The sequence below is a fragment of the Caretta caretta genome, chromosome 5, assembly GCF_965140235.1.
Source record: "Caretta caretta isolate rCarCar2 chromosome 5, rCarCar1.hap1, whole genome shotgun sequence".
NCBI lineage: Eukaryota > Metazoa > Chordata > Testudines > Cheloniidae > Caretta > Caretta caretta.
Window position 1 is genome coordinate 126,229,256 of NC_134210.1, and position 26,786 is coordinate 126,256,041.

At 46.6% G+C, this 26,786-nt stretch overlaps 1 protein-coding gene across 7 annotated transcripts in view; it reads left to right on the plus strand.

Annotated features, from left to right (window-relative positions):
• Positions 1-26,786, plus strand: part of FBXO10 (F-box protein 10) — a 69,711-nt gene that overhangs the window by 6,229 nt on the left and 36,696 nt on the right. For 2 of the 7 annotated variants that reach the window (XM_075128876.1, XM_075128878.1), the window contains exons 2-4: positions 8,045-8,635; positions 11,118-11,990; positions 26,489-26,638. In XM_075128876.1, the coding sequence (XP_074984977.1) occupies positions 8,051-8,635; positions 11,118-11,990; positions 26,489-26,638 (1,608 nt within the window). In that variant the 5' untranslated portion in view covers positions 8,045-8,050. Of the gene's footprint in view, positions 1-4,154; positions 4,875-7,242; positions 7,603-8,044; positions 8,636-11,117; positions 11,991-26,488; positions 26,639-26,786 lie in introns of those variants that run through there. The other 5 variants (XM_075128879.1, XM_075128874.1, XM_075128875.1 and 2 more) reach the window with 5 other exon arrangements.

A 26,786-nucleotide genomic window follows, 5' to 3' on the forward strand; every position in this document is an offset into this window, starting at 1 on the left:
CCCAGGACTAATAAATTTCCCATATAAAGCCCTGGGTAGAACGCTGCTCCCTTAACTATTGTACTTCTGATAGCTATTTGATTGTGAAGGCCATGATTACGACTATGGAAGACAAAAGACTGTAAGACTTCCAGGGTCACATAGCCTTCAGTCGTAAGTGAGGGCCCCAAAGACTTCTTCCTGAATGACCCCGGGGAATAGATTTCAGAACCTCCTGCTGCATATAAAGAAGTAATCATTAGTTTTGGTAATGTTAAAGCTTATTAGGTGACTTAGACCCAGAATTTCAATTTTGTGTAAGAAATAGAAAATAAAACATGATTCTAAGCATTTTTAATACAAATTGTAAGCGGTTTCAATGCAAATTTGTGTTTGTTTTGCAATATGCCCTAGTACAGAGGTGGGCAAACTATGGCCTGGGGGCCACATCCGACCCTCCAGTCTGTTGAATCCGGCCCCTGAGTTCCTGCTGGGGAGCGGGGTCTGGGGCTTGCTCTGCTCCCACGCTCCAGCCGGGGAGCAGGGTCAGAGGCCTCTCCGCTCGCATATGTTGAGACTCCTGGAAACAGCAGCATGCCCCCTCTCTGCTGGCTCCTATGTTTAGGGATAATCAGGGGGCGCCGTACACAGCCCCCATCCCAATCACCACCCCTGCAGCTCTCATTGGCCAGGAACTGTGGCTAATGGGAACTCCAGGGGCGGTGCCTGCAGATGGGGTAGCGCGCTGAGCCGCCTGGCCGCACCTCCACATAGGAGCCGGAGTGGAGACATGACACTGCTTCCAAGAGCTGCTTGTGGTAAGCGCCACCCGGAGCCTGCACCCCTGACCCCCTCCCATGCCCCAAACCCCTGTCCCAGCACAGAGCCCCCTTCCACACCCTGAACTCCTCATTTCTGGCCTAACCCCAGAGCCCACACCCCCAGCCAGAGCCCTCACCCCTCCTGCACTCCAACTTCAATTTTGTGAGCATTCATGGCCCACCATACGATTTCCATACTCAGATGTGGCCCTCGGGCCACAAAGTTTGCCCACACCTGCCCTAGTAGAATTTGTGACCTTATCCTAACACCAGGAAATGAAACGGACTAGAAAGAAAAGTGAAATTTATTCAGCTTGAACAAAGACAATAATCAAATTTAGGATAGGAAATAACTAGGGCTGTCGATTAATCACAGTTAACTCGTGATTAAAAAAATTAATCAATATTAATTGCAGTTTTAATTGCACTGTTAAGCAATAGAATAGCAAGTCAAATTTATTAAATATTTTTGGATGTTTTTCTACATTTTCAAATATATTGATTTCAATTACAACACAGAATAGAAAGTGTACAGTGCTCTCTTTATATTATTATTTTTATTACAAATATTTGCACTTCAAAAAAGATAAAAGAAATAGTATTTTTCAATTCATCTCATACAAGTCCTGCAGTGCAATCTCTGTGTTGTGAAAGTGCAACTTACAAATGTAGATTTTTTTTTGTTACATAACTGCACTCAAAACCAAAACAATGTAAAACTTTAAAGCCTACAAGTCCACTCAGTCCTACTTCTTGTTCAGCCAATTGCGAAGACAAACAAGTTTGTTTACATTTACAGGACATAATGCTGCCTGCCTATTATTTACAATGTCATCTGAAAGTGAGAGCAGCTGTTCACATGGGACTTTTGTAGCCGGCATTGCAAGTCATTTCTGTGCTAGATATGCTAAACATTCATATGCCCCTTCATGCTTCGGCCACCATTCCAGAGGACATGCTTCCATGCTGATCACACTTATTAAAAAATAATGCATTCTTTAAATTTGTGACTGAACTCTTTGGGGGAGATTCTGCCATATATTTCATGTTATAGCAGTCTCGGATGATGACCCAGCACGTTTGTTTTAAGAACACTTTCACTGCAGATCTGACAAAACGCAAAGAAGGAACCAATGTGAGATTTCTAAAGATAGCTACGACACTTGTCCTAAGGTTTAAGAATCTGAAGTGCCTTCCAAAGTCTGAGAGGGACGAGGTGTGGAGCTTGCTTTCAGAAGTCTTAAAAGAGCAAAAAGAAAAGGAGTACTTGTGGCACCTTAGTGACTAACCAATTTATTTGAGCATGAGCTTTCGTGAGCTACAGCTCACTTCATCGGATGCATCATTCAGAGTAACACGGCTGTTACTCTGAAACCTCTTAAAAGAGCAACACTCTGATGTGGAAACTACAGAACCCGAACCACCAAAAAAGAAAATCAACCTTCTGCTGGTGGCATCTGACTCAGATGATGAAAATTAACATGCGTTAGTCCGTACTGCTTTGGATCGTTAATTGAACAGAACCTGTCATCAGCATGGAGGTATGTCCTCTGAAATGGCTGTTGAATCATGAAGGGACATATGAATCTTTAGGGCATTTGGCTTGTAAATATCTTGTGATGCCAGCTACAACAGTGCCATGAGAACGCCTGTTCTCACTTTCAGGAGACATTCTAAACAAGAAGTGGGCAGCATTATCTCCTGCAAATGTAAACAAACTTGTTTGTCTGAGTGATTGGTTGAAGTAGGTCTGAGTGGACTTGTAGGCTCTAAAGTTTTACATTGTTTTATTTTTGAATGCAGGGTTTTTTTACATAATTCTACATCTGTAAATTCAATTTTCATGATAAAGAGATTGCACTAAATGACTAGCAATGGGGGAATTGAAAATATTATTTCTTTTGTTTTTTACAGTGCAAGTATTTGTAATAAAAATAAATATAAACTGAGCACAGTACACTTTGTATTTTGTGTTCTAAGTGAAATCAATATATTTTAAAAAATTAATCACAATCGCACTGTTAAACAATAATAGAATACCATTTATTTAAATATTTTTGGATGTTTTCTACATTTTCAATTTCTTGACAGCCGTATAAATAACCAGTATAAATGGTAAAAAGTAAATTAGATTTCCCAAATGGTTATTTTGAATAATCTAGATTCCTAGTAATAGGAAAGTAACTTGAGTTTACTTTTTTTCTGATTCATATATCATCACAAGTCATAAAAATTCTGCGGCCAATTACTTTAGTCTAACTAAAGTCACTGGGCTCAACATAGGGGTACCTGGATGCAATCTGATATCTTGTGATCCACAGAAAAATGAGCTAGTGGTTCTTTCTGACTTTAAACTTTATGAAACATATCTTGATTTTTCAAGTAACAAGTTGAGCTCATGACTCAGCTGGTAAGGGGTGATAAAGTCAAATGAGTAGGTCATTGGGAAAGAGTAAATACGAAACCATATGATGTTGTGTTTAGAGCCACTGACCAGAACCACCACACTGTGTTTGAGGCGTGTGGTCTGGTAGACTGAGCACTGGACTGGGCCTCAGGACATCTGGGTTCTGTGCCCGCTCAGTCAGTGGCCTTCCCCTGGACGTTGTGCAGACCACTTCTGCTTTCTCCCCTTGCCTACCCTTTGCTTGTCTTGTCTGCTTATGTGGTAAGTTCTCTGGGGGCAGGTGCTGTCTTTGTGCTGCTCCTAGTACACTGGGGGCTTGATCTCAGCTGGGGTTTCTAGACACTTCTGTAATATACATCATTAATTCAACACGGTTGCTCTGCAATAAGGAGAGCCTGGGTGGAAGATTCAGGACCCTATTTTTCATTATAGATTTATTTCCTGGTCACCAGTAATGACATTTCCAGCCACAGAGCTCATATTAACAGGACATTTTATTTTTAGCCATTTTCATGCTTGCCGAGAATAAATATTTGTGTCTGTTGAGAGCTATGGATAGCATGGCATTATGAAAATATTGTTGTGAGGATTGTACTTGCAAGTCTCCAGTAGGAGAGAGATGTATTGTGGCTTGCAATTAAGGTAGAAATCCAGGGTGAAATCCTGGTCCTGTTGAAATCAAAGGGAGTTTTGCCACTGACTTGAGTGGAGTTAAGATTTCAGCCAGCCAGCTAGGTCTTATGTTCCTTTTGCACCCAGCCCTCCCATTGGAGGAATGCAGGGTTGGGCCCATGGGAGAAGGAGCACAATATTTAACAAATATAACAATGAGCTAAAATAGAGAGAAATTATCTTAAATCTCTTGTGGAGACAGATTTGACATAATGTCTGGACCCACTAATCCTTGAACGCTGACCTAAGTTTTCAACAGTTAACTACTGTCTCTGTTTCTTTGTGACATTTGTGGGCAGTAAAGAGAAACTTCTGTATGTGTTATGGGCATGATCCAAACCCCAGTGAAATCACTGGAAAGGTGAATATGGGATGGTGCAAGATGTACTGGGCACATCATTATGGAAGAAATGTAATCCTCTGGGTTTGCTTCACATAGCTGCCTCTTTATCATAACAGAGAACCGGTGAGCATAGCTCAGCTGAGAATGCATCCCAAATCACGTTCCCCAGGGTTCTTCATGGCTAATCCCTCATCTATTGATCTGAATACAAATGTTCCATCATTTAGAAGTGCCTCTTTTACAGGCTTCTTATGTTAATTAAAGTCTGTTTCAGCTCAGAAGCTGGATTTCCCTTTCTCAGATCATGGAATCCAAACCAATGAAAGAAGAACTCATTTTTTGAAATATGAAGCACAGTTTTCAATTGTTTGAAGGACTGACTCCCTCCCCGGCCCCTCCCCTGAAAAAAATACTGAGCTGATGAAATCAGGCTGCAGAGAATCTCCAAGTGCTCCTAGTTAGACCTGTGTCCCAAATGAAGAATGAGAAGCGGAGGCAAGAGCTCCAGAACTTCATCAGCCATTGCTGGCCCCACTTCTCCTGAGCTTGGCATAGGGGTATCCAGCTGTACAGAGTCAAGAAGCTGGCTATGACTGTCCTGGCTCGGGTGGATTCCAAGTAAATCCAAAAGGTCATGATGGGTTCCCCAAAGGTAAGGCCTGAAGCTGTAGTTTGAGTGGCTAGGGGATCAGGCCCCCAAAAGGGAACATCCGTCTCATAAACCATAGTTCCTCATTTAATACAGTTGCCTGTTGGGAAGCCTACCTCTGGCATACGCCTTGGAAAGTTCACCTTAGTGCACAGTTCTGCTGTGTCACGTGATTGGGGTTTGTTTGTGAGGTTCCCAGTTTATTTTGTGTCCATGATGTTAGCATCTTGCAAGCATATTATATTCTGAGGTCAGGCTAGGTCCTTTTCTCTTTGCACTTCATCTCTAGTAATAAAGGCACTGGATAAAGGCCAGATGCTACCCTTGGTCAGGCCTGTACCCACTCTTGTTTTAAAAGGGAGCCCTTACTGTAGTGGTTCTCAACTGTGGCCCGTGGGCCACTTGCAGCCCAATGAGCATACACCTGTGGCCCATGTGACCTCCTCAGGGCTATAAAGGTAGTATACGTGTTGTTTGGATGCAGCCCACATAACACTTAGAGAGCTGCATATGCGGCCCACAGTGGTAAATAGTTTGAGAACCACTGCCTTACTGGTACCAGCGCAGCCCCACTGCGTCTGCACCCGATTCACTGATTAGAACTGAGTGATCCGTTTTGTGGATGATGCACAAGCTGGACTAGAATCTGGCTCACAGACCCATAGCTGCGTTAGGACCGTCAGAACTCAAAAAGCAGCAAAAGCTTATTTATGTCACTGGAGCCAGTAGGTCTGACTCTCAGTGCACACCAGAAGCTCTGTTCAGCCAGATAGTGTCATTTTACGTCATCACTTTGCAGAGTGCCACGGCACTTCATGCAAACGGTTCAGTGTTCTTCTAGTCAATACACCATCGTCAAGCCCTGGATTTCACTCCTTCCTTCAGTTGTCTGCTGTGACCTTCTGCAGACAGCGCCTTCCACATAGAGATTTTCCTGCTTCCCTAAACCCAAATGCCTTTCATTTCTGAGTGTGAGGTACAATGCTACCTCTTCCTCTGTTTGATTTATTTTACAGCACAGGGGATTATTGTGCTGGCAGGATCTATAGAGGCAGGTAGTCCTTTTTATCCCCCACTCCCCTTTCCTGGGAGTCCTGAAGCTGCAGGATAGAAATGAAAAGCAATGCTTACCACCCTGGGCATCCTAGAGTGACCAAGGTGCATCTGAAGAATTTAATGAGTGTTACAGACTACAAGCCTAAAATTCAGCCCTGTTTGTGCTGAGATTCTAAGAGCTGCCTGGATGTGACAGGACAGAGTCACTCATCTCACACAACATCTCAAGAGATGTCAAGCCACAGGGCTGAATAGCAGAGCCTTTAACCAGCCAGGTTTCAGAGTGACAGCCGTGTTAGTCTGTATTCGCAAAAAGAAAAGGAGTACTTGTGGCACCTTAGAGACTAACCAATTTATTTGAGTATAAGCTTTCGTGAGCTACAGCTCGCTTCATCGGATACATACTGTGGAAAGTGTAGAAGATCTTTTTATACACACAAAGCATGAAAAAATACCTCCCCCCACCCCACTCTCCTGCTAGTAATAGCCCATCCAAAGCGATCACTCTCCTTATAATGTGTATGATAATTAAGTTGGGCCATTTCCAGCACAAATCCAGGTTTTCTCACCCCCCCCCCCCACACACAAACCCACTCTCCTGCTGGTAATAGCTTATCTAAAGTGACCACTCTCCTTACAATGTGTATGATAATCAAGGTGGGCCATTTCCAGCACAAATCCAGGGTTTAACAAGAACGTCTGGGGGGGGGGGGGTTGTAGGAAAAAACAAGGGGAAATAGGTTACCTTGCATAATGACTTAGCCACTCCCAGTCTCTATTCAAGCCTAATGGCCCAACTTAATTATCATACACATTGTAAGGAGAATGATCACTTTGGATGGGCTATTACCAGCAGGAGAGTGGGGTGGTGGGAGGTATTTTTTCATGCTTTGTGTGTATAAAAAGATCTTCTACACTTTCCACAGTATGCTTCCGATGAAGTGAGCTGTAGCTCACGAAAGCTTATGCTCAAATAAATTGGTTAGTCTCTAAAGTGCCACAAGTACTCCTTTTCTTTTAACCAGCCAGTAAGTCAGCTTGCTACAGAGGGATAACGGAAGCGTGTTTCATGCTTCCAGAATCCCTATGGGTCTCGGAGTAGCAGGGATTTATTTTTTAAATCTTGGGAGGGCTAAATATCCAGCTCTGTAAGGATCTTGCTGCTCACGAAGAGGCAGCTATATTCTGTAGGGGAAGATCTACTGTCTTCCCATGCCTGACAGCTGAGTACCCAAACTATGCCCTAGAGGAGCAGTCTTCAAAGCCCCACAGTTCTAAACACCCAGTCAACTTAAAAAATTCAACCTTGTCCTTTGGCTAGCTGAGCAGCCGGCAGCATGGGTAGAACGTGAGGATCAGGAGGATGCAACCCATGACCACCCTGATCCTCCTTTAGACCTATAAGGGCAGGTTCAGCCTCTGATATAGCCTGTCCTAATTTGTGCCTCCTCCTGCCCACAGCCTATAGGGGATTTGCAGCAGCCCCCGGTCTGTCTCCCGAAACACCCATCTGCTGAAGACACCCTGTGCCCGTGCTGTTTGGGTTGTTATACCTGTCCCTTTGCACTGGTGTAGATGGTCACAGGGCAACACGGAGTCTGGCCCAGAGAACAGGCGTACCTGATTGGTTCCTTGGTCTCCAGGTCACCCGCTCCAGGGGCCCATCGGCTGCTAGGTATGGTTGTTGTTTTTTACATCAGTGCCCAGTGGCTGTGAAAGGCCATCATTCTGGTCGGGTGGCACCAGGCTCTGCCTTGGCACTGGTGTAGTTGCCCACATGAGGCACCGGGCCGTGCTGAATGAGGCCCCTGATGTGCATTGAAGCCTTGACTTGGATTCTGCAGGGAGTGAGTTGTTGGTGCTCTGCACAGCCATCCAGGCAGGTTGGGTTCACTTTTCAGTCCTGGCCCCTCTCTCTGGGTCAGCAGGGGCCAGGAGAAGGGCAAAGGCAGCACAGCCAGCCCTTGAGGGGGGGTGGAGCTAGTGGTTGCAGAACAAACCCAATGGACATCTACAGGGAATGAAGTGAGACTGAGGCCACAGGAAGGAACTGTCACAGGTCTAACCAATGCCTGCCTTTGATGGTCTAACGCCTGTCTGTGTCCCACTGTTGCTAGGTGACGATGGAGGTCAGTGGTCTCCCGGTGGAGTTGTGGCGCCTGATTTTATCCTACTTGCGTCTGCCCGACCTTGGCCGCTGCAGTCTCGTTTGCCGAGCTTGGTGCGAGCTGATCCTCAGTTTGGATAACACCCGATGGCGCCAGCTGTGCCTTGGCTGCATTGAATGCAGACACCCGAACTGGCCCAACCAGCCTGATGTGGAGCCCCAGTCCTGGCGGGAAGCCTTCAAACAGCACTACGTCGCCTCAAAAACCTGGACCAAAAACGCCCAGGACTTTGAGTCCTCCAACTGCTTCTACTTGTTCCGAAGGAAGAAGGACCGCCATGTCCTCCGCGTTGGGCAGGGCTGCGAGTTCGATACCCTCCGAGCCGCCTTGGCCTCGGCCGACGTCTACGACCGGATCGTGCTGCTGCCGGGGGTATACGAAGAGCAGAGCGAGATCATCCTCAAGGTGCCAGTGGAGATCGTGGGGCAGGGGAAGCTAGGAGATGTGGCCCTGCTGGTCAGCATTGATCAGCACTGCCCAACCACTCGCCTGTGCAACGTGGTCTTTATGCCAGCCTGGTTCACCCCCGTTGTGTACAAGGTGGGTCTGAAACTCTCACAATGGGTGTCGTTAGAGCGTTCGAGGTGGCCCTGGCTGGAGATGGGACATGGGGGGGTGTGGGGGTGGGACGATGCTCTGAGGCGGCACTGAGCATTCTCTTCTTTGGCCGGCTGGTTCTTGCTCTCATGCTCAGGGTCTAACTGGTCGCCATATGTGGGGTTGGGAAGGAATTTCCTGCCGGGTCAGGACCTGGAAGGGTTTTTGCCTTCCTTTGCAGCTTGGAGTGTGGGGCATCTGGGTGAATCTCAGTAAATCAGTTCCCTGCCATTGCAGGGCTTTGGGCGCCGGTGCACCTCAGTCCCTCCTGTTCTCTGCCTGTGGCTAACAGTAGTTTAGTCTCCTGATGGCTGTAATACTTTGATCTAATTCTGGTTGTTGGATTTAGTGTGCAGGTGCTGGGTGGTATTTGTGGTCTATGAGATGCAGGTCAGACTGGTCCCTATGACGTGTCTTCCTGGAGGATGCACACACATGATATCATTCATGCTCTTTTTTAGTAGTGTTACCAAGGCTTGGAGAAGTCAGGACTCCTGAATTCTCTTTTTGGCATGGTAGCTGTTTGACCTTGCCCATGTCACCTTGAGGCCTGGTCCAGATATTTGTACTCCCTGAAGCCAATCGGGCTACTCGAGGCGCAGCTATGGGAGTAAAAGTTTGAAAATCTGACCTCTTGCCTCTAGAGCTTTGCCTCAGTTGAGCTGTGTGTAAAATGGAAACCTACCTTACAGGAGTAGTGGAACTCTGTTGTTTTTAGAAATAATTTAATTATCTACTTCATTTAACTTAATTGTTTTTAAAATGCTCAGAGGAAAAGTGCTATACAAGTATTAAAAGGAAAAACTGTCAGGGTAAAAAAAAATCATATTTAATAAACAATAGATTTCCTGCTCTGTGTTTGTTTAGATTATTGAAACACAGATTAATTTACTCTTCACTGTTGCATGCGTTTAGTGACGTTGTACATTTCCCTCAGCCTCCACAATGAAAGTAGATACATTTCCCTTTCATTGATTGTCAGTTTTGCTTTCTGGATCATAATCAGCTCAACGCTTCAGCATTTGGATTGCAGACAGTGAGTGGAGAATGTTTCCTTCCAAATAAGTCCATTTCCCATTGGTGTTTTTATTTTAAAAAGAAGATGGAGCCATGAATTGAGCTTAGATTTTGCAAAAGCTTTTACAAAATAATTTGTTTAGCCTGAAATTGACTTGACAGTGTCCCTTTTAAGTAGCTTTAAAAAAAGAGGAGGGGTAAAGATGTAGGTGTTAAATGCACGATCTAGCTGATCTCTCACTAAAATACTGCAATGTTCTTCATTTGTTTATCTTAGCGCTTTGATTTGAAAGTCTGCTCCTTTACCCTGGGAATGTGCAATGTGTGGCTGACGAAGAAAAGGTCAGGTATAAAAATTGGAGAGTTGTGCAAAATGATTCCTGTGGCCTGGGAGCTCCTGTTCCCAGTCACTGATTGTATCTTCTTATCGAAATCTCTCCCACTATTTGGGGACCACTGTACCAGACCGCTGTGGGTCATGGCTCATGTATGTTGTCAGTGCAAGGTGGGGACACTGACACTGCGTGTCTCATACTTGTTGTGGGGATAAGCAGAGAGCTTTATAGCACCTCCTGTAGGAGAGTCCTGTCTTTTCTCACCACAAAGTATATAAAGATTACTGAGGCTCATCTCCAAGGCTTTCTGCACACAGGCTATGCTGGTTTGTGTCACAAAGCCTCCCGAGCCATGGAAGGGACAGCTGACGACATGACAGATGTCAGCAATCCAGCGCCACGTTCACATGGACAACAGTGAAGAGTGAATGAAGTTTCCAGTGCTAAGGCAAATCTCCCTGCCTAACGCTGACCCATAGATGTGTGAGAGAAACATTTAACTTCCTTGCAGAATGCTTGGGACCTGGCATACAACAGATGGAGCATGTGTGATAGTATGTAGAGCAGATGCTGTATATGCTCCTGGTACATTCATAAATATTAAGGCAAGAAGAGGCCATTAGGATGTCTAGTCCAACCTCCTCTATATCACTGGCTATTACATTTCACCCGCTTACGCCTGTACTGAGCCCAACAACTTGTGTAAAAAAGGGTGACAACAACTAAAACTGCCAAGGGTAGGGACCAGCTCATAGTAGATGGATGTTGCTCAGTTCAATGGTCACAACAGGTCATGTTGAGCCACCTAGTTGATGGGATGTGGCAGCTGGAGCATGCCACACTATCTAGCATCATAAAGGTAACTGATTGAGATTGGGGCAGTTAAATGCATGGACTCTTGGTGCAGAAGCCAATGGGTGTCAGTTACCCATGACACATGCCAGTTCCTTGTGCCACTAGATGTGTGTGTTTTGGAGGGGGAATGGTTTGAGAAGTGGAATGGGACATAATGGTATCCCCAGGAATGTGAGTTATTTTTGTATTTATTTTGTCTCATGATCATTCTTCTCCAGACAACCTCTGGCCACGTCCAGTTCGACAACTGCAACTTTGAGAATGGGCAGCTGCAGATCCACGCCCCGGGGACATGCCAGGTGAAGTTCTGCACCTTCAATCAGTCCAACATCCATTTCCACAGCGTGGCCCTGGGGGTCCTGGAAAACTGTGAGTTCACTGGCAGCGAAAACGCCTCTGTCACCATAGAGGGCATCCCTTCCTCTGAGAGGAACTGGGCCTGCAAACACCTAACCACACTGGCCAAGTCCCACTGCGTGTTGTTACAGGCATCAGACCCTGCGCTTTGCAACGCGTCGAAGCAGGGCGGCTGGGGCGGTCCGCCAGCGAGGAACTTAAGAACCTGTGAGATCGTGGTGGGTGGGGACCAAAATAATTTACTTCCTGCTTCCAAGACTCAGCTGGTGCTTGAAAAAGCAGATGAGAGAGAGGCTGAAGTTAATGGCAAACTTTATACAGCAAAGGAGGGGGAAGCCATGACCCTGGAGACAGACTCTAGTGATGGTGAGCTGAGCACGAGCAGCGAGAATGAGGAAGATGACCGGTCGATGTACAAACTGTCCTATCGGGCCCACGGTCTGAGCCACATGCTGGCCCACGTGATCCACAGCAGGCCGCAAACCAATGGGCTCACCGCCCTGCAGAGGGACCTGGAGCTCAAAACTCTGCAGCAGGAGCTGCAGAGGGACAAGGAGGCCCAGTCTCTTGCCAGCTCTCTGCAAGGATGCCTCATTCGGAAGTGCCTGTTCAGGGACGGGAAAGGTGGGGTCTTTGTCTGCTCGCAAGGGCGAGCCAAGCTGGAAGGGAGCGTCTTCAGGGAGCTGACCTATGCCGTGCGGTGCATACAGAACAGCAAGGTGCTGTACAGGCTGGTAATGAAACCCTCCCACCCGCCTGGGGATTCAGTTGGCAGAGCCTACAGGCCACATTGTTAACCAGCCTCATTCTTTGCACCTGCACTTAAAGTGTGGGTGCAAATGAAAGCACTTAGATGTCTGCTTGATTGTACCTTCAGATCAAGTCGTTAGACATCCAAGTGCTGTCAGGTCTGGAAGCATCTGACTCTCCCTGCAAAGTTAGAGGCTCGATGGAGACCCCTTTAAAAATGTGGTGCTATCAGTCAGCATTTCCAAGTACATCTGTGAACATGCTGAACGTGCCAAGGGGCCACCCAGTTAGCAACGTAGGAACACAGGAATTGCCAGACTGGATCAGAGTGTGGTCCGTCTAGCCCAGTGTCCCACCGCTGACAACAGCCAGTACCACCTGCTTCAGAGGAACGTGCAAGAAACTCTACAGTAGGTAGCGAGGAAGTAACCTGCTCAAAGAGACAGTTCCTTCCTAACCTCCGATAGCGGGAGGCTGAAGCATAAAGGTGTATACCCCTTTATCAGCATAGATTTGTAAAGTGGCCCTGTGCTCTATGCATGCTAAAGAGTTCCGAATGTTGAAAAATTAATATCCCTTCAGAAAGGATGTAGGAAATGAAATTCACCAACCCCCCCCCCCCAAACCAATTCAGACTATCAGAAAATACTTCCTGACAGTGAGCTCTCGTGGAGGGATACTGGTGTAAAGGAGTGAAGGATCAGGTCTTGGTTTAGTATACGGGGAGTATAAGATTTCTGATGCGCTTAACTATTCATGTCCTTGCTCTCAAGTGCCTGGTTCTGTCCCTGTTCGCACTTAGCAACCGTAACTGGTTTTCTCAAATGAAATGCGTTTGCCATGGTACCTGTGATTAGTTTTGGGTCCTAACTGTTCCACCGAAAGCTGACCTGAAGCTAAATGGTCAAGATGATTGTAGCGCTATAGACACCATATGGAACAGGTGCTTATCCCTACAGCAGCATGCAGGAGAGGTGAATGTCTGAGAGGTAGCCCTCAGCTCTTGGCAGTTCGCAATGTTGGGCAGGAACAAGAAGTCTCCCACACAGTGGGGTGGTGACACGCATGTTGTCTAGGCCACAGGCTTGGAAACGTTTGTTTCTTAGCAATAAGGACGTGGAAAGGGCACATGAACTGAACTGAACCATAGCATTAAACACTCAGAGGAGGGCTACTGCAAGCTGATTGGCTGCACTAGTTAGTGAGGCACTAGGGGGGAGATTACATTCATTATATAACGATGCTTCCCAGATGAAATGCTTTGCAATGGCACCTGGCAGTGTCCTCATCTTCCCTTCCAAGTCATTAATTCCACCCATCTGCTTATAGGGAAAGAGATTTTAGTTAGTTTTTAAGGCAACAGCTAGCTCTAACACCTACCCCCTTCACCACAAACATATCGTAATTCTGGTAGATCCTAAACAAGTGATCTTACAAATTAGGAATGGGAAGGATCATTTATGTCACTTAGAGCATTCTCCAGCCAGGACAGCAGCATATGCTCTAGTGCTGTGCTCAGCCGTGTGTTAAAACGTCTTTCACGTTATCGCTTCCATTACTTGAAATCTGATAGATTAGTATCAAAACGTGGGAGATTTGCACGAGAAACAAATCTCTGTATGCAAATGGCGAATGTGTATCGGGGCCTTATCCAAAGGCAATTACAGCCTGTGAAGACTCTCCACAGGCTTGAGAGGGCTTTGGTTCGGGTCCTGGTGTAGTAACTTGGGCTCTAGTGAAGCAAACACTTACACAGCGCATAACTGTGCTAATGCAAGTAGCCCCATTGGGGCAGGGAATGGAAACAGGAAGGATGGAAATACCTAGGCTGGAGGTGGAACTGTTGTGGTGAAAACTGGCCAGGATTTAGCATTTGGGTTATCACCCCTTGTGACACTTTCTCGCAGTGCCCAGGACTGAGGGGCAGGTTTGCTGAGTTGGAAAATGAAGGGGAGAGGCAGGCAGTAACAGAAGGGAAGAGTGGCTAGTTCTGCAAGACAAGGGGAAGAGTCAATGGATTTCAGAGCCTCTGCAGGACAGAGGATGACTCTCAGAAGTTTGCAAGTGAGAACAGAAGACAAGAGGACTTGCAGTCAGAAAAAACAGAAGGTGGAAGGCTGGAGAATCGCACCATCACCAGGAAGAGGCAGGTCCATGTGATTGTGGATTCCCTGCGAAGAAGAACAGACAGGCCTGTCCCCAGAGCTGATGCGGAGAACAGAAGGGTGCGCTTGTAACCCAAACACCTTCTGGGCATGGTGCTCTGTCCCATGTAGTGGCACTGAGACCACTTAAAGAGAGAGATAGCTAAGGCTGTAGAGCAGACTCATTTTAACAGCCAGTTGGCTTTTCACTCATGCAGTAGAAGCCCACACACTAAGCTCCGGAGGCCCCGGGTTCAATCCCACCTGCCGACGACCGGGAAGCTAAGATATGGGATGTGGACCTGAGGCTGAAGAGGATCCTAATGGGAGCTGGAAAGAATCCACTGATTGTCCTTCATGCAGGAACAAATGATGCTGCGATGCTTCAAGGGAGACTCTGCCAGGCTGGGGAAGATGCTTAAAGAAATGGAGGCTGAGATGATCTTCAGTGGGATTCTACCTGTCCCTGGGGGAGGAGAACGAAGGCGAGACAAGATGATGAAGATCAACAGATGGCTCAGGCAGTGGTGCCATAGGGAGGGCTTTGGGATGTTTGACTACTGGGAGGCATTCATGGGCAGGGGACTGTTCTCATGGGATGGACTCCCCCTGAGTAGGCAGGGAAATAGACTTCGAGGATGGAGGGTGGCACAACTGATTAAACTAGGAGTTCAGGGGAGATGGTTGGGAGATGCTCCTCTCATCTCCACACCTGAATCTAATATTGAGCAGGAAGCAAATCAAGTGAAAGGGGACACGGCAATGGAGAAAGGAACAGAGGGTAGGAGAATGGAGATCAAGAGGAAAGGCAGTGCCAGTAGCACTGACAGTAACAGTCAGATAGGCGATACGGGCAGCAGGATTACTCTGTCTAATCGGGTGAGGAATCTGGGCAAAGCCAAGCACAAATAGCTAAGATGTGTGTACACCCATGTGAGGGGTGTGGGTAACAAAATGCAGGAGCTAGAACTACTGGTGCAAGAAGTGAGAGCAGATGATATAGGGATAACATAAATATGGTGGAATAGTTGTCATGACTGGAGTACGGGTATTGAAGGGCATGTGCTGTTCAGGAAAGACAGAAATAAAGGTAAAGGTGGTGGAGTAGCATTGTATATCAATGATGAGGTAGTTAGAAGTGATGGAATGGATAAAACTGAATCTGTTTGGGTCAGAATCACTTTGGGGAGGAAAGGTAACAGAGGCTCCTCTGGGAGAGTGCTTGGGGTCTGCTATAGACTCCCAGGATCTGATCTGGATATGGATAGAGACCTCTTTAAAATATTTGTAATGAAATAAGCACTACTGGGAATTGTGTGATTATGGGGGACTTTAATTTCCCAGATATAGATGGGAGGACAAGTGCTACTAAGTATGGTAGGGCCCAGACTTTTTCAGTTATGATCGCTGAGAGATTTCTTCACCAAATAGTTGCCAAACCGACAAGAGGTGATGCCATTTTAGAGTTTGTGTTGATAAGTAGTGAGGACCTCATAGAAGAATTGGTTGTAGGGGACAACACTGGTTCGAGTGATTTGAGTTAATTCAGTTTAAACTCAATGGAAGGATCAACAAAAATAGGTCTGCAACTTGATTTCAAAGGGAAAACTTTATAAAATTAGGGGAATTAGGGAAGTGGACTGGACTGATGAACTCAAGGTTCTGAATGTGGAGGAGGCTTAGAATTAGTTTCTGCAGCTTTAACTTAAAGTATCTAAAGTCTGCATCCCAAGCAAGGGGAAAAAAATCAGAGGGAAGGGTTGCAGACCAAACTGGATGAACAAGCATCAAAGATAGGTGATTAAGAGAAAGCAGAATGCCTACAAGGAATGGAAGATGGGTTGGATCAGCAAGGGAAGCTACCTCTGGGAGGTGAGACTGCGTAGGGAAAAAGTGAAAACTGCCAAAAGCCAAGTGGAATTGGACCTTGCGAAGGGAATTAAAACCAATAGTAAAAGGTTTTATAGCCATATAAATAAAAAGAAAATAAGGAAAGAGGAAGTGGGACTATTAAACCCGAGGATCGGGTGGAGATTAAAGATAATCTAGGCATAGCCCAACACCTAACCAAATATTTTTCCTCAGTTTTTAATAAGGATAATGAGGTGCTTGGACAGTGGCTAATGGGAACAAGGATGTGGAAATAGAAATTATTACATTTGAGGTGGAAGCCAAACTCAAGCAGTTTAATGGAACCAAATCAGGGACTCCAGAAAATCTCCATCCAAGACTATTAAAGGAATGGGCATATGAAATTGCAAGCCCAATAGCAAGGATTTTTAATGAATCTGTACTCTCAGATGACTGGGAAATTGTTAATATAGTACCTATATTTAAGAAATGGGGAGGGGGGAAGTGATCTGGAAAAGTTTGACTTCAATTGTATGCAAGGTCTTAAAACAAATTTTGAAAGAGAGAGTAGTTAAGGACATAGAGGTAAATGGTAATTGGGATAAAATACAACATGGTTTTACAAAAGGTAGGTCGTGTCGGACCAACCTGATCTCGGTCTTTGAGACTATCGCAGTTTTTTAGACAAAGGAAATGCAGTAGCTTTAATCTACTGGGATGTCAGGAAAACATCTGATACAATTCCACATGGGAAATTATTTAGTTGGAGAAGATGGGGGTTAATACGCAAATTGAAAGGTAGATAAGGAATTGGTTGAAGGGGAGACAACAGTGGGTCACACTGAAAGGTGAACTTCCAGGCTAGAGGGAGGTTACTAGTGGAGATCCTCAAGGATTGGTCTAGGGACCAATTTTAATTCTCATTTTCATTCATAACCTTGGCACAAAAAGTGGGAGTGTGCTAATAAAATCTGCAGGTGATACGAAGTTGGGACATATTGCCAATATGGATGTCAGCTCCCTAATGCCTCCAGTCTTTCAGACACTCAAGCTCTCTTCTGAGGGCTGGGCCAACCTCAGCTCTGCTTTGCCGGCCGTACCCCAGTCCCCAAACTCCTTCAGAGCAGCCTCCAGTAGTGTCCAGCCCCTGTCACTGGACACTCACGGCCATTACCAGGGAAGGTGTCCCCAGAGAGACAACACCCCCACAAGCTTATTTGATTCAGCTGAGGATCAGCCCCAGTGTAACACCACAGCACTGCAATCTATTGATTGTGAAAACACATCTGGCCCTTTGTTACTAAGTATGTGTTTTTAAGAGACAGTGAGCGAGGATAAGAACAGGTTACAAAGAAAACAGAAGGTATAACATGCTTCTTACAGTCTGAACTTTAACAGGCTAAAATCCTTGTCTCACCTAAAGCACTAGCGTCCATGACTAGGATCCTGCTTTGAAGAATGAAAACAGCGCTGTCCTTTGTGCTGCCTCAGTGAAGGATGACAGAATGTCATTTTGCTTCTCCGTACATTTCCAAACTCTGTGTCCACTCCCTCCACCTCTCCCCCAAAAGGCAGGATGACCCTTGTGGTTCACCTTCCTGGGGTGCTGGCTCCAAGGTGTCTTCCCCTCCTCCTGCACTAATTTGCTCTTGTGGATTTCTTCTCGGCCTGGCATCTGAGACCATTCACTTCCAGTTCATTTTCTGAGCTTGATTTGAATTGATTGCCTAATCCCCATTCAGTTTGCTGTGTCCTGTCATTGCTCTTGGAGAGAACGTGCAAGGCTAGAAATTAGCCTGTCTGGCTCCACAGGACTGGCTATTTGAAGTGGATGAAATCTTTTAGCTTTAGAACTCGGAAGCTGTACAATAAAATCCCTGCCCCGTTTCCTCTTATTACAGAGCTACAGTGACATGATTCTTATCTAAAACAGCTTCCCTCTTATCCCCATTGGAACAGCTGGGCCATGTTATTTGCAGCTGAGAGCGTTATATCACAGCTCCAGCAAGCCCCAGCCATACACATACAAAGAGGTATTAGTAACAATAAGGGCCTGATTTAAGGCAGGGAAACTCAGAGTTCAGACTGAAGATGCTTCTTTACAGTTTGTGCTTCATTCATGCCTCTGTGAAGGTTGCGGGAAGGAAACTGGCTGTGTATAGGGAGGGGACAATGGGCCTCGCCCTTGCTCTCGGTTTGATGATGTTTGCAAACCAGGGAGCATGCCCTGTGGTACTGGGGGAATCTGGCCAGATTCGCTGCTGGAGTAAGTGGGTGCAGCTCCATTGTGCTCAGTGGAGTCTTCTCCCATTTCCAGTGGCAGAGAATTTACCCAGTGGATTGAGGCCTGGGAGAGTCACCCTAGTGCAAAGGGAGATCCTGTGGTGGGACAGTTGCTCCAGTGCCACTCCCCTCTCTGTCATAACGGGCGTGGCTGGAGGAAAGGGGCAGGCCAGCAACACTCCCCACTATCCAACCTGCAGTTTTGCCACTGCAGACTGTTAGCGGCTGATGTAAATTAGAGCATCCTCTGAGTGAGAACCAGCGGTGCATCCAGCGGCCCCGAATCAGGGGAGTGCGGCGCTGAGCTGGAGGAAAGCTATGGCAGGCGAGCCTCCTGACACAGGTGCAGGCCCAGGCCAGCTGAGCTCTTCTGTGGCACCTGGCACTAGACAGGGCCCTTTCTGATGCCAGAATGGAAACTGGATTAGCAGTTCTTACTGTGGGCTCTGCTTAGCATAAATTCCCCCCTTGAAAGCAAAGACTCCAAGCTAAGGCTGCCCATTCTGTTATCAGTGCACTTTACAGTACCTAGTTATTATTCCGTGCTGCATTGTAGGCAATACCGAAGTGCTAGGGTGGGGTGAGGAGCGAAGTATCATCCGTACCTTGTCCTTGTCCTTTGTTGGATTAATGATGATTTCTCTGCTGTCCATCACTATAGCATGGATGAACCAAGGGCCTGATCCAGTGGCCACTGGTGTCCGTGGGATCAGCTCCGCTGACTCTAATGGGCATCGGATCAGAGCCCAGCCCAGCAAAGCCCTTGAACAAGATGCGCAACTTTCAGCAGTGCCCATGCTTAGCTCACAGGATAAGTCTCCCTGTTACCACTGCTCTGCTGAGCAGGGCTTGGCATTCCACGGTGAACTTGCCCTCCCCACCAGGACAGTGGGAAGTGACTAGTCTTGCCAGTCTAGCTCCACGTTTAATTAACAGATTGAATTAAGCACCTTTTTGGAACAAGCAAATAAAGGAAGTGTAATTTAATTACCTTCTGATCCATGTTGTTTATTGAAGTGGGAATATGTGAAAGCAATTTGTAGATTATTTCTCTCTCGTGAACAGACACGGGGCTAGGGGTTCATTTGACTGGAAAGAATTAAATACCATAACTGCAGGAGTATTTAACTACTTGTTTGCTTAAATAAAACAATGCAGCGATTAAAAGGTAATCCGCCTTAATTTTGCTGGGCTGATTCTGCATCTAGATACCAGGTGTTCTGCCTTCTGTGTCCTCTTGTTTAGCAGGTGTACTTTCACAGCATGCAAATAGTGCATTGCTGGGCCAAATTCGGGACGGGTGTAAGCAGGCACTGCTCTATTAGTGGAGGGGTGCCCGCTTTTACCAAGTCTGGATTTGGGTCTCTAACTTCAGAGTAGCTCTAATAGCAGGGAAGTGTGCAAGCATGTTGTAAGTTCTGCTTTGTAACCTGACTTCAGAATCACCTCACTCTGGGTGAGAAGCAGCTGATGAAAGCTCGGTGAATGACTCCCTGGTTTGCTGAGCTGTGTTTGTCTGCGTCTCATGAGATCGGTTACCATAGTGTGGCTCTGCTGTAGCTAACAATATCCAACATGTGGTTAAAGTCCATGAAATGTAATCTGGAGCATTAAGCACACACTAGAGGAAGGGCACGGATGAGAAATATTAGTGAAAACATAGAGCACGTTGTATTCAAGGCTAGTCACCCCTGCTCTGATTTGGCACGATGGAGGACTCTGACCCTAGTGCTTCTCCTGCTCCATCAGCACCTCTCAACCTTGAAGACTGGAGCCCCCAAGAAGCCTCCAGATGAATAGAGTCATGAAGCTGGCACAGGAGTTCCAACATCATGACCTTTGTGCAGGTCACCTCGCCTTGATGCACCATCTCCAGGGAGACCTTGGTCAGGATTGCTTTGTGGCTCCACGGTCCCGTTCAGCACTCTGTCTCTCTACTCCGGGTGCGGGCAGAGGGCATTTCTCCTCTCCACCCCTTCCCTGGCTGGGTGCTGCTTCCGTTTGCTCGGCATTCTCCTCACAGCCTCGCTTCTAGGGTCATAGCTGTGCTGGTCTGGGGCCAGTGGCCTCCATCAGAGATACACATGGGGCACCCCCATCACGTTGCCAGATTTTGGGGGGGGGGAGGATTCCATTCCCCCACCCCGAGCCTGATGCACACCCCTTGAGAATGATCCATTTACACGAGCATTGCAAGAGGTGGGTGGGGAGGGGCACAGGCCCGTAGGAAAGACCTTACCAGACTCCATTTGGCGAGAGACTCAATAATCGTACCCACAGGGACTTAGCCCCTTTTATCCACTGCTCTGGATACAGTCTCCCAGCACCCTAGGTAGCAGGGACGTGCTCCTACCCTGTCGTATGGGGGAACAGACTGAGGGGCAGAGAGAATGGGGTGACCTCGCCCGGGGTGACACAGCAAGGTCCTATCACAAGAACAGGGGGATGTTCCGCCATGTTAACAGGTGGCAAATTCAACACTGATAAAAAGCACTGTTTTTCGACACAATGCTTAGATGGTGGAACTCACCTCTAGGGGAACTGGCTGAAGCCAAGAACTTAGCTTGGGGATTGGACTTTGTGTGGATAACAAGAATATCCAGAGTTATAATTAACACTAAACATTTTGGAAAGGCTGTAAAACCTCCTGCTTCACTCTCACCAATCTCTAACTATTAGCACTCCGGCTGAGAGCTAATGTGGGGCAGATTATCTCACATTTGCTACTTTGTCCGAAGCTTCTGGCACTGGCCGAGACGGATACTGAACCAGATGGACCTTGGCAATTCCTGTGTTCCTGTGCCTTGCCAAAGGCGGGAATAGCTTTCAGAGTTCCTGAATGGGCACTCTAACCACTAAACCACACATCCTGCCTTTAAAATAAAGGGAGATCATGGACAATGTAAAAAAAATCCCTCCAAATGAGATCTGACTTGACTGTTTTGCAGACAACCCAAAATCTAGTTCTGGGTTTCTGCATGTGGCAGAATGCTCTCGGCAATGTTTGTCATTCACGCCCATTATACTTTATTTTAAACACTGTTATTGTTCCTGTGATGACTGTTTTGTGGGTGTTCGTTTGTTAACTCATCTCCAGAATTGTGCATTGCATCTTGAGTAGAGAGGACCAGGTTTGCTGCTAATTTGCTCTGATGGCATAAAAAGGCCTTAAAGTGTGTGGAAAAATCCCCCCATGGATGCAGCCTGTGCAGGGGTTTCCCTGGTTGGCTTAAGGGCTCTATCTCTGCTCCACCCCAGGCCCTGGCATAGAGAAATGACCCGGGGCATGACCAGAGGGCCCTGCAGTATGGCTTTTCTGTGCCTCCTGGGCTGATAGAGAGCCTTGGGGAGCAGTGCACAAGTTAGAGCAGCCCTGAGGCTTTGTGTCCTGCATGGCCACAGAATGTGGGAAGCACCAAGGTGGCTTGAAACCACCAGCCAAGTGCAGGAGTGGAATAACTGGGGATCAGGCCCAGGATTTTCCAAAAAGAGTCCATTAAAATATTATTTGTGTGTGTGGATATTAATAACATCCAGCTTTTCTCACCAATACTTCTCAAAGTGCTTTGCAAAGGAGGTCAGTATCATCCCCACTTTACAGGTGGGGAAACAGGCAGAGGGCAGGAAAGTGACTTGACCAAGGTCACCAGCAGAGCTGGGAATAGAACGCAGATTTGCTAGGTCCCACACCAGTGCTCTACCCACTGGGCCGCATTGACCATCTGTAGCCATCATGGAGTGTCTCAGTCCTGCAGGAAACTGACTGGCAAGGACACTTAGTCAAACCCTAATCCTGCAGCTGTGGGATTTGTCTCAATGATATTGCGGTAGCTGCTGCAGTGAAATAGGGAGCAGCTGACAGAAACAAGAGAGACAGAGAGAGAGAGAAATTCACGGTAAGGATCTTAAAGTCCTGGGATGACAGGAAATGTTTAGCTCAGGAATGATAACCCATGGTAGTAAACTGGTCTCTCTGCCATCAGAGCAGATATTGAGAGGTGCCCGAAGGAATCAGGTGCCCAAAGCATAGTGAAAATGTAGGCAGTGTTGCTACCTCTTGTGATTTTATTGAGTCTCACACTTTGGTGTTTTTTTCCTTAAAGCCTCACCTCCTGGAGTCCCGTGATTATGTGAGACTTGCTTTCATTTTAAAAAATAAGTGTCTAATCCACGTAGTGATGGAGGGCTTGAAAATGTGACCTCCTAAAGGCTCTAAACACAGCAGGAAAAGCAAAAGGATCCAAAACGGATCATTTTAAATAGCGTGTGATTTTTAAGTCAATCTCATGATTTCTGAGGACCTCATGCTTTTTGAACTCGGGGTCGGCAGTGCTCTTTGTGGGCAGGAGGCTCCCAGTCCCAATAGTCCCCTGTGCAAATCCCAGCTCGCTTCTAGGCTAGGTGATTTCTTTCAAGGGGCATCTTGCTTTGCTAATGTATTTAGATACTAAAGGGGAAGTCCTTTGTTCTCGGAAAGCAATTAATTTGAAGATATTCTGTTGGGTCTTGAGTGTGCTTGGAAGAAAAATAACGATAAACAATGTCTTCCAAATTCCTTGATGTCGCAGCCTGTTTAGGGCAATGTTTTAAACCTTCCCCACTCTCTGAATGGAGAATTGGCTCTGCTTTCACATAGTGAAACAGGGCCTGCTCCAAAGAGATTACAGATCTAGTGGCCCTCTTCTGCGCAGGCTGCCAAGCCACGTGCTATCTCTTGTGGCGTTGGGCAGACGTCACTGGGGAAAGTGCTGCAACCCATACATTCAGTTTGCAGAAACCTGAGCCAGGGATCCAGCAGTGAAACTGGAAGGGATTCAAGACAAAACTCGCCCCATGCAGAAGCCAGCCCCAGCCCCAGCCCCATGCATCAGCTGATCCTACTTATCTCCTGTTGGAGGGAGTAAGTACCATTTAGCTTTGCATACAGCTTGCACTGGCCGTCTGCTGCGGGAATGACCCCCGAATGAACGTGATACCTTCCTCCCCTCACACACAGCTGCACTTCTTGTATCAGAATGTAAAGTATCTGCAGCCAAGTCCTTCTAATATCAGGACTTGTAAGTAAGGTATGGGAAAAGATGGCTGTGTTTTATCATACTGAATGGATGAAGACTGTAGGTCCGGTCCAGAAGCCTTCTCTGGATTTAGGCCCTGATCTTGCAAAGGGGTTCTTGCAAGTTCTGCCTCTTGCACCACAGAGGGGGTGTGTCACTTTGGGAACACTAACTGCCATTGGTGAGCAGTCTCTCACAAGAGTGTGCTCACTGATGTCAGTGGGGCTAGGGGTGCGATTTACTGCTCACCAGTGTGAACAAGGGGCTTGCAGTCGGCCCTGCCTCCTGTGAAACATCAAGGAAAGAAGGTTTCAGAGGAACAGCCGTGTTAGTCTGTATTCGCAAAAAGAAAAGGAGTACTTGTGGCACCTTAGAGACTAACCAATTTATTTGAGCATGAGCTTTCGTGGGCTACAGCTCACTTCATCAGATACATCTGATGAAGTGAGCTGTAGCTCACGAAAGCTCATGCTCAAATAAATTGGTTAGTCTCTAAGGTGCCACAAGTACTCCTTTTCTTTTTTCAAGGAAAGAAGAAGTCGGACCACTAAACCCGGAGGATGGGGTGGAGATTAAAGATAATCCAGGCATGGATAATCCAGGTTTAGGTTGGATATTAGGAAAAACTTTTTCACTAGGAGGGTGGTGAAACACTGGAATGTGTTGCCTAGGGAGGTGGTGGAATCTCCTTCCTTAGAAGTTTTTAAGGTCAGGCTTGACAAAGCCTTGGCTGGGATGATTTAATTGGGGATGGGTCCTGCTTTTGAGCAGGGGGTTGGACTAGATGACCTCCTGAGGTCCCTTCCAACCCTGATATTCTATGATTCATGGCCCAACACCTAAACAGATGCTTTGCCTCAGTTTTTAATCAGGGTAATGAGGAGCTCAGGGGTAGTGGCAGGGCGGCTAATGGAAATGAGGATTTGGAAGTAGAACTTACCACATCCAAGGTGGAAGTCAAACTCAAGCAGCTTAGTGGGACCAAATCAGGGGGTCTGGATATCTCCATCCAAAAATATTAAAGGAACTGGCACATGAAATGGCAAGCCCAATAGCAAGGATTTTTAATGAATCCAAAACACGGGGGTTGTACCTTATGACTGGAGAATTGCTAATATAGTTCCTATTTTTACGAAAGGGGGAAAAAAGTGCTTGAGGAAACTACAGGCCTGTTAGTTTGACCTCAGCTGTATGCAAGGTCTTGGAACAAATGTTGAAAGAGAGAGTAGTTAAGGACATAGAGGTAAACGGTAATTGGGATAAAATACAACATGATTTTACAAAAGGTAGATTGTGCCAGCTCAATCTGATCTCCTTCTTTGAAAAAATAACTTTTTAGACAAAGGAAATGCAGTGGATCTAATCTCCCTGGATTTCAGGAAGGCATTTGATACAGTTCCACATGGGAAATTATTAGTTACATTGGAGAAGATGGGGATGAATATGAGAATCAAAAGGTGGATAAGGAACTGGTTAAAGGGGAGACTACAATGAGTCATCTTGAAAGGGAACTGTCTGGCTGGAGGGGGAGGTTACCGGTGGAGTTCCTATGGGGTCGAACTTGGGACCAGTCTTATTTAATGTTTTCATTCATGTACAAAAAGTGGGAATGTGCTAATGAAATTTGCAGATAGAATCAGAATATCAGGGTTGGAAGGGACCTCAGGAGGTCACTCAAAGCAGGACCGATCCCCAATGTTTTTTGCCCCAGGTCCCTAAATGGCTCCCTCAAGGATTGAACTCACAACCCTGGGTTTATCAGGCCAGTGCTCAAACCACTGAGTTATCCCTCCCCCCAGTGACCATGAAAACTGGAGTAATGGAAATGGATGAAATTTAGCAGTGCAAAGTGCAGGGTCATGCGCTTAGGGGCTAAGAACAAGAATTTTTGCTATAAGCTGGGGACATATCAGTTGGAAGCAACTGAGGAGGAGAAAGACCTGAGAATATTGGATGACGGTGAGCTGCCAATATGATGTGGCTGTGAAAAAGGCTAATGCAATCCTAGGATGCCTCAGGCAAGGTATTTCCAGTAGAGACAGGGAAGTGTTAGTACCATTGTGCAAGGCACTGGTGAGACTTCATCTGGAATAGTGTGTGCAGTTCTGGTCTCCCATGTTTAAGAAAGATGAATGCAATTGGAACAGATGCAGAGAAAGGCTACTAGGATGATCCGAGGAATGGAGAACCTACCTCATGAGAGGAGACTCAAAGAGCTTGGCTTGTTTAGCCTAACCAAAAGAAGGCTGAGGGGAGGTACAATTGTTCCCTATAAATACATCAGAGGGATAAACAACAATGGGTGTGGGGAGTTATTTAAGTTAAGTGCCTTGTTGACAAGAATTTATGGATATAAACTGGCCATCAACAAGTTTAGGCTTGAAATTAGATGAAGGTTTCTAACTGTCAGAGGAGTGCAGTTCTGGAGCAGCCTTCCAAGGGGAGCAAAGGGTGGGGGGAGAACTGGCTTCAAGACTCAGCTTGAGAAGTTTCTGGAGGGGATGGTATGGTGAGACTGCCCACGATGGCATGTGACCCATTGATGACTGCTAGCAACAAATATCCCCAACAGCCAGTGATGGACACTAGGTGGGGAGGACTCTGAGTTACTACCGAGAATTCTTTCCCAGGTGTCTGCCTGGTGGGTCTCACCAACACGTTCAGGGTTCAACTGATCACCACATTTGGGGTCAGGAAGGATTTTTCCCCCGGGTCAGACTGGCAGAGACCCTGGGGGATTTTCACCTTCCTCTGCAGCATGGGACAGGGGTCACTTTCTGGTTTGAACTAGAGTAAATGGTCGATTCTTTGTAACTTGAAGTCTTTAAATGATGATTTGAGGAGTTCAATAACTCAGCCAGAGGTCAGGGGTCTGTTACAGGAGGGGGTGGGTGAGGTTCTGTGGCCTGCGATGGAGGTCAGGAGGTCAGACTAGATAATCACGATGGTCCCTTCTGGCCTCAAAGTCTGAATCTAATGAACTTTTTGGCATCATAACACAGCACATGATACTGCTAGTAGTTGAAGGCAATGGGAGTTTTCCATGCACCAGGGACTCCTGAGGTGGCAGAAGGTTAAAGCTATGCTTTTCCTATGAGGTTCCTTCTTCAGACACACACTGACTAAAATTGCTTTTCCTCTGCCCTGTAGATCATCATGCTGAAGAATGACATTCACCACTGCAAAGCATCAGGGATATTTCTGCGCTTGGCAGCTGGAGGTCTGATTGCAGACAATAACATCCATTCAAACTGCGAGGCGGGGGTGGATATCCGGAAGGGAGCCAACCCTTTGATACTGGTAGGTACATTCCCTCAGCCTGGATCTGTCTGAAGCTCCTCCTTTTTGGGGGCCAGACAGGCACCAAACATTCCTGTCTGAACTGCCCTGGAGAGTCACCTTGGGCTTTAAGAACTAAAGGATTTTGGCTTCTTGCCCCAAGTCTAAC